The 12,474-nt window shown below is 47.6% G+C and overlaps 1 protein-coding gene across 2 annotated transcripts in view; it reads right to left on the bottom strand.

The window, feature by feature from the left end:
- Positions 1–1,326: 1,326 nt before the first annotated feature.
- Positions 1,327–12,474, bottom strand: part of ALG6 (ALG6 alpha-1,3-glucosyltransferase) — a 39,302-nt gene continuing 28,154 nt past the window's right edge. For both annotated transcript variants that reach the window (XM_077278017.1, XM_077278016.1), the window contains exons 12-14: positions 9,107–9,175; positions 8,830–9,028; positions 1,327–1,525 (exon numbers count right to left, since the gene is read on the bottom strand). In XM_077278017.1, the coding sequence (XP_077134132.1) occupies positions 1,328–1,525; positions 8,830–9,028; positions 9,107–9,175 (466 nt within the window). In that variant the 3' untranslated portion in view covers position 1,327. The remainder of the gene's footprint in view (positions 1,526–8,829; positions 9,029–9,106; positions 9,176–12,474) is intronic.

Genomic DNA, 12,474 nt, shown 5'->3' on the forward strand with positions numbered 1-12,474 from the left:
AGGTGGCAGCTTAATATTACAGATGGCACACTTCTTTTTAACAGTAGTTTTGGGGGTAGACCTTTCTCCCTGCAATGAGAGGGGAGAGAGAGAGTGACCAAGGATACCCCAAAGTTACTATCTAAGGACCCCTGTCCCTGCGGCACTTACTGTGGCAGGGGCAGCGCTGGGCTCTGCAAGCGCAGGGCAGGTACTGCTTTCCATGATAGGAACGGTCTTACCTGCGACGTTTTCTGGCAGGTTTTATACGCAGCGGTATGCACCTGCCCCCAGCGATGTGGATACACCTCTTCCCCTCCATGGTCCAGCGTGGAGGACGCCGTCCTGCACGAGACACCGCCGACGAAAGTGCCTCCAGGGAGCGCAGAAAGGACCGGAAGTGACGCGCGCGATCACTTCCGGGTTGCCAGCAGCATGTTGGAGGGGAAGGAGACCGGAGAGCTCCAGGAGAACTCCGGTCAGGAAACACTAGCCTGCTTTGCCCTCACGGGGGCGCGGGAAGGCTAGGCACAGGTCCCGAGGACACCGCAGCGCGGCGCGACGGGAGCAGCATAGGCGGGGAGGTAAGATACGACCCCATGCTGCCCGGTTACACACAAGCCGACGCTTGTTAGATGCAGCAGTCACCGGACACCACTGCATACGAAAGTAAACCTCTCCTGTCCCATGGGGAACAGGAAAGACACTGGTGAGAGGGAGGTGGGAGGGCCTTTTAACCTCTCCATTTCCTGTTCCCCATTAGGGCAAAGAGGCAACCTCCATATGCCGTCGTGGAAGGTGACTAGAGAAATATTCCTGATGAGAAAAGATGTGTAGCCATATTCTTTATTATAAAAAAAAAATCTTGGTCCTTACCAATACAAAAAGTAAAAAAATAGTTTAAAAAAAAATTATATATATATTCTTTGGTTCTTATAAGTACCATATATTTTCTAAATACCAAATATCCTTTTTTTTTTTTTTTTTAAAGACTTAAAACAAATAAATAACCCATTTATTCATAATATTTGATAACAAATGCATTATATTCATTATCAAACATTTAAAAAAATATATATTTCTTGGTCCTTATCAGTATATATTTAAAAAAAAAATTAAATGTAGACACATTTTATATTTCAAAACAAAAATATTCCTTGATCATTCATTCTATCTATATATATTATAAAAAACAAAAATGTCTTGGCCCTTTGTAAATATCGTTACTTTTTTTTTTTGTTGAGGAGTTGAGAAGCCACATTCTTTATACAGAAAAAAAAGAGTTTTTTTGGTCATTGCAAATGTACAAATGAAAATATAAAAATATATATAAAACCCACTCCAAAGACTAAGACACTTTTTTCTTATTTTTTGCATCCACACTGTCCCAAATGTGAATGATACTGAAGTAGAAGAAGAAGACGAGGAAGTGACTGCAGGAAACAAAGGATATCAGGACCGGAAAGAGGTCGGGGAGTGCAGGCGGCGGAGCCAAGGCACCGGCGGCGGCGGTCAACACTGCCATCGTCAGCAAGGATGAGAAGAACTGCAAGGACAGAAGGTCTTATTAGGTTAGGACTGTAATGTGCTGGTAAATAGATGACAAATCAGCTTAATAGTCGGCGGCCGGAGTGAGGGGGTTAAGCCCGAGGCATTTCCACCTCACACATAGTTTTGATGTAAATATATAGCGCTCCGGAGGCAGATTTAGCCTCTCATGTGCCGTTCTCCAGTGACCTCCAAGCATTTCACACATCATCCAAGAAGCATCTCACAGGCTGGGATGATTTACTGCAGCGTCTTGTCTTGTGGGATCACTGGATCTTACACGCCGCCAGGGTTTAAAATACACGGAAATTGTAGAGTCGATGGCAAATGATATCTAATGACCCAACGTGTTGGAATAATCAATGCAGATGAGAGGTCCGCTGTGCAGCGCCGGCCGGGGTCACGGGTTCAGTGGTGACCAGGTCATTAGTATTAGTCACTTCTCCAAGGTGAGCACATAATCCTATACTGAAGGAGGTGTAGTGCTGGGTACCGGGTCTCATTGAGGAGATCAAACTGAATTACAGGCAATGCTTCTGGGGAAAGTTATGCAAATTAGCTTTCTCCAAGAAGCAAGGAATCGCTCTCCAGCAGCAGCTACCCTGGTAGTCAATGTGCAACCCATGAAAGAGCCTTGAATCCTGACCGGGAGAGTCCGTTCTAGACTTTTTGATTCTCATCAGGGTTGTGGTTCACTGGGTGAGACGCAGCTTTTGGAAGGTTCTGGTTCTCCTTGTGGAGATCCATCTGGATATACAAAGTAACAATCAGCCATTTCTTGTGGTCGGACATGATGGGACGCAGGACTAAGCCTGAGGACGTTTGCACATGGGCACTGGATATGCTGCAGTGATGGGGTCTACAGAGGTGGGAATCGCATTTACAGGTCCCGATACCATGAGGGTCTTGCAAGCTATTAGTGATGAACTCGCACAGCCAATATACACGGACCAGTTATGCTAGACTAATGCTGGCCACAGACGTTAGGTTCTTTGTCAGCGGATCCCACCGATCCTACAGGATCAGAGAGCTATAGAATCCGACAGACCTTCCGCTCTGGGATGTCAGGTTTACTAATCGCAAAATAGGGATTTTTGTGTACTCACCGTAAAATCCTTTTCTCCGAGCCAATCATTGGGGGACACAGACCGTGGTGTATGCTGCTGCCACTAGGAGGCTGACACTAAGTGATACAAAGAAAGTTAGCTCCTCCCCTGCAGTATACACCCTCCTGCTGGCTCTCAGCTAACCAGTTCGGTGCAAAAGCAGTAGGAGATCAATAACAACATATGAGCGTATAGCATGTCATATTATATATGAGAGTATAGCATGTCAGAATATAAAAACAAGCACAAGCTAATAGGGTGGGAGCTGTGTCCCCCAATGATTGGCTCGGAGAAAAGGATTTTACGGTGAGTACACAAAAATCCCTATTTCTCCTACGCCTCATTGGGGGACACAGACCGTGGGACGTCCCAAAGCAGTCCCTGGGTGGGGACAACATCAGATCAGGCCCTGTGTAACCGCTACTTACAAGTGCGCCACCGCGGCCTGCAGAGTCCGCTTGCCCAGACTCACATCTGTGGAAGTGTGGGAATTATAGTGCTTCAGGAATGCATGCGGACTGGATGAATCCGCATGCTTGCAGGCGTGCCTTGCCAACGTCTGGTGCCTAGAACCCTCGATAGACAGGGAGATAGGCTGACCTCTAGCTCGGAAGGACTCCTGGATGGTGAAACAAATTCACCATGTTATCATGGCCGATGAAACGGCTAAACCCTTCCTGAAAATGTCAGGAAGCCTTCCTCTACCATCAGGAAGCCCAAATAAAGCGTCCAACCGTCGGCAGGATGCCGACCTCGAGACATACCTACTCAGAGCACTCACTTCGTCCAGAATATGGGGAACTCATTCCTTTTTGTGGACTGGTGCCGAAAGAGATGAGGGAAGAACTATGCCCTCATAACAGTTGTAATACATTACCACCTGGTAACAAGGGATGGGGATGGCCTGAGGACAACCTTGCCTTGAAGGTAATAAGGGAAAAAAAGTCTGAAAGAGCAGAGCTGCTAGCTCCAAAGACTCGTCAGAGTGAGGATATCGCTGAGAAAAAAAGGGGTGACTTTCCCTGATAGTAAAGTCTGCCCAAATGAAAAGGAGTTTACTGTAAGGCTCCTAGGACCATTAAGGTCTCAATGATCTAACGGTATGCGATAGGGAAGAACTACATGTGAAAACTACCTGTGAGAAAGTCCCTACTTGCAGTTTTGCTGCGATAAGGCGGGAAGATACTAGCACCGCAAACAAAAACTAACGTGGTCAGTACGGATCTCGGAGGATCACTAGGGCCCCCCTTTCTGCTTCCGAAAGGCTTTCGGAAGTAGTGGAAGGGGAGGAATGGTAACTGGTACCACGGCCGAACCAAAGCATGGAATGCGATGGCTCTTGGATCTCGAGGCTGAACCACGAACACAAGTACATTGTGATTCAGTCTGGACGTCATCCGACCTACAACTGGAGAGCTCTAGTGAAGGCAGATCTGATGGAAGACCTCGGGGAGAAGTTCCCACTGACTTGAGGCGAAACCCCGACTCCTGAATTTGTTTGCCGTCCAGAGTTCTACTCGTGGGATATATACTGCAGAGATCACCGAATGATAGATCTCGGCCCATCAGAGAAAGTGAGGTACCTCGGTCATGGCGCCTGACCGTGGGAACCTGTTAGATGATTGACGTATGGCACCGCCATGGCATTTTCCGATTGAATTCGGATAGGGTGACCCACCAGAAGGCAGGACCTGCTGTAGGACTACCGTTCAGATCTCCAGAGCAATGATGGGGAGAAGAAAACTGGCATTGGTAGTTACTAATAACCATTGAACCGGGAGAAAGGCCCTGGATGAAGAAGGGGCTCAGAGACTATCGTCTGAAAGTCTGTTTGACTTGCTGAAAACGAGCGGAGAGAAGGAAACCACTTCCATTGTCGTCACCATTTTTCCTCAGAATTCTCCTAGCAAATCGAATGAAATGAGGGGGAGAGTAACCAAGTCCTCAGAACTCTCCTTGCGCGAGCTCCCTGTTGAAGGGCCATGACCTTGTCTCGAGGGAGAATTGCCATCCTTCTAGAAGTGTAGCTGCCAGCCCAGGTGAGAGGTATCGCAAGTGATATAGACGACTCAGCGTAGTCCTGGAAGGGCGACTAGACAGTTGACCAAACAGGGCAGGACGAGCACGCCTCTAGGGTGCAAGAGAAAACATGACCCGTGCGAACACTCTGGGTGCGGAAGCAAGGCAGAAGGACAAGGTTGTGACTTGAAAATGCTGTTCATGAATGGAAAGGCGAAGGAATTTTTGACGAGGGTAAGCATCCCGATGTCGATGGATGCTGGAAACTGCACCTTGTTCTGTTGAAGTAATGACTGAGGGGAGGAACTCCATCCGAAGAAGGAGGACCATGTCAAAGGTTGTTAGAAGTTTGAGGTCCAGGGTCGGTGTTACTTTTCGTTCCCCTTATTGGAACCAAGATCCCTTAGATCTAGACTGTGCTGGACAATCCTTATACAATCCTTTGTCAGTCTCCCGCTCAAAAGATTTGACTGGCCAGTTGTTACTGGTGTGAATCAAGGTAGTTAAGGTCTCCAGCCAGGAGACCATTGCTCTAGCAATCCATGCGGCGGCTAGAGAGGATAGAGCGCTGAACCTGAAGCCGCAACGAACCAGATTTGCTATCTGACAGTCCGTGGTATTTGTAATTGATGACCCATCGGGTAGGGATACTGGTTAATCTGCCCCGTGGCAGATTGTGCGGCTGCATCCGGCAGGTCATAGTCTCTTGCCATCGCCGCTCTCTTTTGACGGTGCAGAGATAAAAATTAGGAACCTTCGATCCATCAACCTCTTAACAGGGAAGTGGAGAGGAATTGTCCGCCTTCTTGCATCATCCGCTAAATAGTGGTGATGCAGAGGGGGGTGTGGGGAGATCGGTGCCCTTTAAAGGACTCGTCGCCCTTAAAAATCAGGCCAGGCATGGCATCACACGTAGAGGCTTCTGTCCAGTGGATCGCTTATCCGAACTGAATGTCAAATGCTCTACGAGAGAGTTTAGTCTCCTTCTAAGGGACATTGCGTAGTCTAGAGCAGAACCAGAGTCTTCGTCAATGTAACGAGATTGGTTACTCTTCTCTGAAGCTCTGGCAATTTCAGGCAATATCCAATCCATATTCAGAGATTTGTAGTCATCAAATCATTGGTGAGGGAGCAGGAAATGAAAGCTTCCGTTTTCTAGATGCCTGTATGTTTCTAGACACCTGTACGTTTCTAGAATACTTGCGGCCCCCGCTAGCTGACGGCTCCCATGTAGGATAGGGACCATGTATAACGGTCCTGCGAGCACTCCGAGCCACATAAGGTACATGAAGGGATTCAATCTCTTGGTCAGAGAACCATGGATTGCGGTCAGTGATGAAGTCCACTGAGGGGAACTAGAGGATAAGCTGGGGTTGGCGGTGGAGGGCTCCTCGGATTGATTATGCGCCCTTAAGGCCAGGGAATACTGGTCATGCGCCCTTAAGGCCAGGGAATACTGGTCATGCGCCCTTAAGACCAGGGAATACTGGTCATGCGCCCTTAAGACCAGGGAATACTGGTCATGCGCCCTTAAGACCAGGGAATACTGGTCATGCGCCCTTAAGACCAGGGAATACTGGTCATGCGCCCTTAAGACCAGGGAATACTGGTCATGCGCCCTTAAGACCAGGGAATACTGGTCATGCGCCTTTAAGACCAGAGAATATTGGCCATGCGCCTTTAAGACCAGGGAATACTGGTCATGCGCCTTTAAGACCAGGGAATACTGGTCATGCGCCTTTAAGACCAGGGAATACTGGGCATGCGCCTTTAAGACCAGGGAATACTGGGCATGCGCCTTTAAGACCAGGGAATACTGGGCATGCGCCTTTACGACCAGGGAACACTGGTCATGCACCTTTAAGACCAGGGAATACTGGTCATGCGCCTTTAAGAACAGAGAATACTGGACATGCGCCTTTAAGACCAGAAAATATTCGACATGCACCTTTAAGGCCAAGGAATACTTGTCATACGCCTTTAAGACCAGGGAATACTGGTCATATGCCTTTAAGACCAGGGAATACTTACTGGTCATATGCCTTTAAGACCAGGGAATACTGGTCATGTGCCTTTAAGACCAGGGACTACTAGTCGTGTGCCTTTAAGACCAGGGAATACTGGTCATACGCCTTTAAGACCAGAGAATACTGGTCATGCGCCTTTAAGAACAGAGAATACTGGTCATGCGCCTTTAAGACCAGGGAATACTGGTCATGCACCTTTAAGACCAGGGAATACTGGTCATACGCCTTTAAGACCAGAGAATATTGGTCATGCGCCTTTGAGACCAGAAAATACTGGACATGCACCTTTAAGACTAAGGAATACTTGTCGTATGCCTTTAAGACCAGGGAATACTGGTCGTGTGCCTTTAAGACCAGGGAATACTGGTCGTGAGAGAAGATGTAAAGTGGATGTGCCCCTTTAATGCAAAAAAACGTCGTCCCAGTGTGAGCTGGCCGGGTGGACCAAGATGGCCACCGGGAGTTGCAGAGTTGATAAAATCTCGCAGAGAGCGAGAAGCGCCAATTCGGGGGGCGGAGCCACGAACATGATGTTGAATAGGCCCAAGCCGGGGCCTAAATTTCTGTAGCCGGCGGGCGACACCGGCGGGGCGTTCTAGGCGAGACTTCCGGGATGCGGCCTACACATCAGCCGAAGCCAGGGGCTAAATTTTTGCAGCTGGCCAGAGCGTTACCTCAGAGAGGTGGGCCACAGGAAAGTGGCTGAGGCTGCCTGTCAGCATGTGGATATCCCTCTGAAGATGAATCCACTCACCATCGGTGCGCGTCCCGGCATGGAGCCGCCGCGGATGTGGGTTTCAGCGCTGTTCTGCGTGGACAGTGCAGGGATAAACCTCAATCGACCATCCCTTTGTTAGGGAGGTGGAGAGGAACCGTCCGCCTCCTTGTGCCATCCGCTTTCACAGTGGTGGGACAGTGGGGGCTGCTCGGACGCCATAGAGAGGGGCCTCTATACATCCACGGAGTTCAGCCCTCGGGTGGACAGGGCCAGTTGTCCAGCATTAGGCCTGGCTCCAGGAGAGGATACATGGAGGCGACACTCCATGTGGTCGCCTGTTGCTGGTGTGGGAAGATCGGGACCATGAAAGGAACCGTCGTCCCTGAAGTGAGCTCAGGCATGGCTTCCCACGTCGCAGGAGAGGTACGGGGAGGTATACTCGCCGTGCTCGCCTGTTGATGATTCGGGGGAAATCGGAACCTTGAAAGGAACCGTCGCCCCCTTCACTCCGTTAATTAAAAAATAAAAATTTACAGAAAAGTAAAAAATAAAATAAAAACGTTGGGGTCTGAAACAGACCCAAGTGCCTCCTACAGACACTAAGCAAGAACTGGTTAGCTGAGAGCCAGCAGGAGGGTGTATACTGCAGGGGAGGAGCTGAGAGCCAGCAGGAGGGTGTATACTGCAGGGGAGGAGCTGAGAGCCAGCAGGAGGGTGTATACTGCAGGGGAGGAGCTGAGAGCCAGCGGGAGGGTGTATACTGCAGGGGAGGAGCTGAGAGCCAGCGGGAGGGTGTATACTGCAGGGGAGGAGCTGAGAGCCAGCGGGAGGGTGTATACTGCAGGGGAGGAGCTGAGAGCCAGCAGGAGGGTGTATACTGCAGGGGAGGAGCTGAGAGCCAGCGGGAGGGTGTATACTGCAGGGGAGGAGCTGAGAGCCAGCAGAGGGGTGTATACTGCAGGGGAGGAGCTAACTTTCTTTGTATCACTTAGTGTCAGCCTCCTAGTGGCAGCAGCATACACCACGGTCTGTGTCCCCCAATGAGGCGTAGGAGAAAATAAAGACTCAGTTGTAGATGTAATGTGGCTATGGGCGTATATGAGAAATGCTTACTTTTTTTATATTTTAGCTTATTATTTTGTGTATACAGCTCCTATACAGATCTGTGTCCTCGTGGTTACAGACTACAAATCTGACCATTCATATTCTGTCAAATAGTTATATGTTTCTCCGCTGTAGAGGACCAAGAAGAAGAGGCAGAAAGAGTGGAGTAACATAAAAGACTGCAGGATCAGACCATACACAGTTTGTTGTAGTCTGTAGCCATGGAGACACATAGGACTGCAAGTGATCTGTGTACACAAAACTGTAGAATATTAAGGGAATACGTGGTTGAGCGGTTAAAGGGCAGGACTCTGCCGGGATTACATACCAGCAGTTTCACAATCTTGTCATGAAGTCTAAACCAGGAGATGCGTCTTCTTACAGACGAGCAGAACGGCTTCATCCTGAGCGAATCTTCAGACGTCTTCTGGTGAAATGAGGAGGAGGCTGCGCTGGCCAAGAGGAAGATGAGAGTGGTGATCACGTATGCCATCAGTAGCCCGTCCTTCTGGAGGAGAGGAAGCATGCTGTGCAGGGGCACGGAGACACGGTCAGACCTCTGAGGACGAGGGTGGGAGGAATTCACTACAGAAACAAGAATTTACCTGAATGTCGAAGTCAGCAGAAACCAGGTCGCCATCAGAGGAACCTCACCGAGGAGTAAACATGCCGGCCTAGAAAAGGAGACATCCCGTTACTGCTCGTACTGGGATCATCCAGGATCACTGCGGAATACGCTGCTTGTATGCATCTATGCACACGGCCCGATAATAGGCCGGTCTTAAAGTAGATTAATACATGTTTTGTGGTCCGCACTCGGATAACAATGCGAGGGCTGGCTACAAGTCCTCGACTAAAGCTTGATAGCACCATAGGTATAATTATATATATATATATATATATATATATATATATATATATATATATATATACACACGCACATATAAGCTGTCAAAACACAGATGAGCGAATCCAGCTGTACTGAAAGGGATAATACCCCTGAGAAAGCCGGCGAAACTAATGGGACATCTCTGCAACTCACTGGCTCCAGGGAAATGCTCTCCTGGTATTGTCAGATCTTGCCCATGTCTTTTTTGTCCTATTTGGGACATCACGTTATGATCTGAAATTTTTTCTATGGATCTTATCACTTTTGGTCTGTTGATATGACACCTGTATTTTCAGACACATCTGTTTGGATAATAAGGGACATGAATTGCGGAATATTTTGCAGCACTTCGTTAGGATGTTATTAGATATTACTATTGTTGTGGGAGATATGTGTAGGTAGGATCCTATGTGTAGATAGGATCCTAAAATAGGGTGTAGAAACTATTCGTGAATTACTAGGGTCCTCACAAGATTAAGAATTGGGGTCAATAACAAATAATGAATTCATTTTAATTGTCCTTTTGGCAATGCATTTCTGTAATCCATCTTTTCTAACGTGCAGCTCTTTGTTTTCTCTTGTCCATGGTTGGTTCTTCCCGATGCAGCGCTCCTGATAAAGCCATATAACCAATGTAGCTAGTCTCCATTTTTTACATATCGCCAGGATATGCCGTCACTTATGATCGGTGGTGGTCCAACCTCTACACCACCCCCTGATCCTGAGAATGAAGGAAGATAAAACAGATTTTTCCAATCTCAGAAACCCATTTAAATGTGCTCTTCATTATGCTGGTACTTGTAGTCCTACCACAGCTTGAGAGCTACAGGTTACTAGGAAACCTGAGGTTAATTTCCTCAGCACAACAAAGCCAGGTATCACTTCCTCCCGAGTCCTCGGCCTCCTCCTGGGTCCTCAGCCTCCTCCTTTGTGGTCATCTGGCCTGTGAAGAGTTGTGTACACAGGCGATCCGCACAATTAAGGGAGGATTAGCAGAGATTAGGCTGTTCACATCTCAATGATAACTAGTCAATGAAACTCAGCAGTGGTCTGCAAGAAAACCCTCCCTGGCCGCTCGCACATCCTCACGCCGCCCATTTCAATAACAAACCTCTGCAAAAAAAAGTGGAAAAATATTTGCAGAGCAGGTTTCCCCTGAGAAGCAGAGCAGCCTCACTCCCCATCCCAAAGGCTGGAGGCTCGGACCTCTGGATGTCGGACTTGCATGCAGACCCCTCTGCACAGATGGACACTGTCATTTACACAATATTGAACATTTGCAGGATCACGGGAAACGGATGTGCTGCAGAAAATCATGAGGGTTAGGGTACAGATTTTGCAAAAAGCCGATTGTTAAGAAAAGGTGGTCATTTGGAAATGCTTGTCTGCTCCCTTGTCATTCAGTGATAAAGTGTCTGCTGAAACCTGTGATTGGCTGCAGCGGTCAGGTTATCATTGTCATAAACGTATGATACAAAAGATCAGATGGGAACCATCCAAGCATCACCCAGGGAGTAGACCACTTTTTCATCCTGAAGGCTAGGCTATAACAGACGATAAATTCCCACCTATCCTGGGAATATGGCAGGTGGACACTCTACTTCCATCAGTCACATCGACAATGAATGAATAAAGTGGTGTCCACTGATGCATTTCAGAGCTCTATCCTCAGGGTCAGGGGCACCCCAGTAATCAGCAAGTGACCCCCTATCCTGTCACTGACATAACTTGCCAAGTTGGGAATTTCCCTTTAAGGCTTCCTTCACACACAGGGGACAATTCATCACTTTATGCAAAAAAAAAAAAACAGCACATAAAAGTCACAAATGTTTACGTAAGTATACAATTTTGGGACTTTTAGCATTTTTTAACCAGCGTTGGCACGTTACTATAAATGAGCATAGTCTAGCAGCGTGCCCTAGAGCATCATGAACAAGTCACTATAAGTGGGGGAAACTATACACTACTTACAAAACATTAGGGATATTTAACTTTTGGGCGAAAATTATGGAAAACGTAAAAAATTTCACGCTGCAGTGATCTTTTCTCATGAACAGTACTTAAATGCCCTACTACTAGTGATGAGCGAGTATACTTGTTGCTCGGGTGGTCTCCGAGTATTTGTTAGTGCTCGAAGATTTAGTTTTAGTTGCCGCAGCTGCATGATTTACAGCTGCTAGCCAGCCTGAGTACATGTGGGGGTAGCCTGGTTGCTAGGGAATCCCCACATGTACTCAGGCTGGCTAGCAGCCGTAAATCATGCAGCTGCGGCGACGAAAACAAAATCTCAGAGCAGTCATAAATACTCGGAGACCATCCGAGCGTGCTTGGGAAAACCAGAGCAACGAGTACACTCGCTCATCACTACCTACTACTGTTAGGTGTTGTCTTGGCCTCATGACGTCATTATGTGAACAGCATGATGAAGAGGACTGTTTAATACCAATTCTAAGTTAATGTTTTGGCAGATTCAGCAAACACCTGTTATGACTTTTGCCATTAAGATCCTTATTCGAGAACAGCAAGTTGTGCAAGAGTCCAGAGACATTGAACAGTTGGACATGAGCATTCAGAAGCTCAGAGACGTCACATTAAGTTCACCTGAAAAGATTAGAGGGCATCTTAGGATCATCCTGAAATTTCACCCGAAAGCCAAGTATCTTTAACTTTTTGTGAGTAGTGCATAAGACTTTTTTTATTTTTTTTATTTTATAAAGAATGGTGTGTTTGGCTCCATTCACAAGCCCATATCTCGCCTATAGCGATGAGCGAGTGCACTCGTTGCTCGGATGGTATCCGAGTATTTTTTAGTGTTCGGAGATTTAGTTTTCATCACCGCAGCTGAATGATTTACAGCTACTATCCAGCCTGAGTACATATGGGGGTTGCCTGGTTGCTAGGGAATCCCCACATGTAATCAAGCTGGCTAGTAGCTGTAAATCATTCAGCTGCGGCGATGAAAACTAAATCTCCGAGCACTAACAAATACTCTGAGATCATCCGAGCGTGCTAGAGGAGACCCGAGCAATGAGTATATTCGCTCATCACTACTCACCTGTCCTATCCAGGGTTCTCATACCTGGG

This window comes from Ranitomeya variabilis, chromosome 8 (assembly GCF_051348905.1).
Source record: "Ranitomeya variabilis isolate aRanVar5 chromosome 8, aRanVar5.hap1, whole genome shotgun sequence".
Taxonomy (NCBI): Eukaryota; Metazoa; Chordata; class Amphibia; order Anura; family Dendrobatidae; genus Ranitomeya; species Ranitomeya variabilis.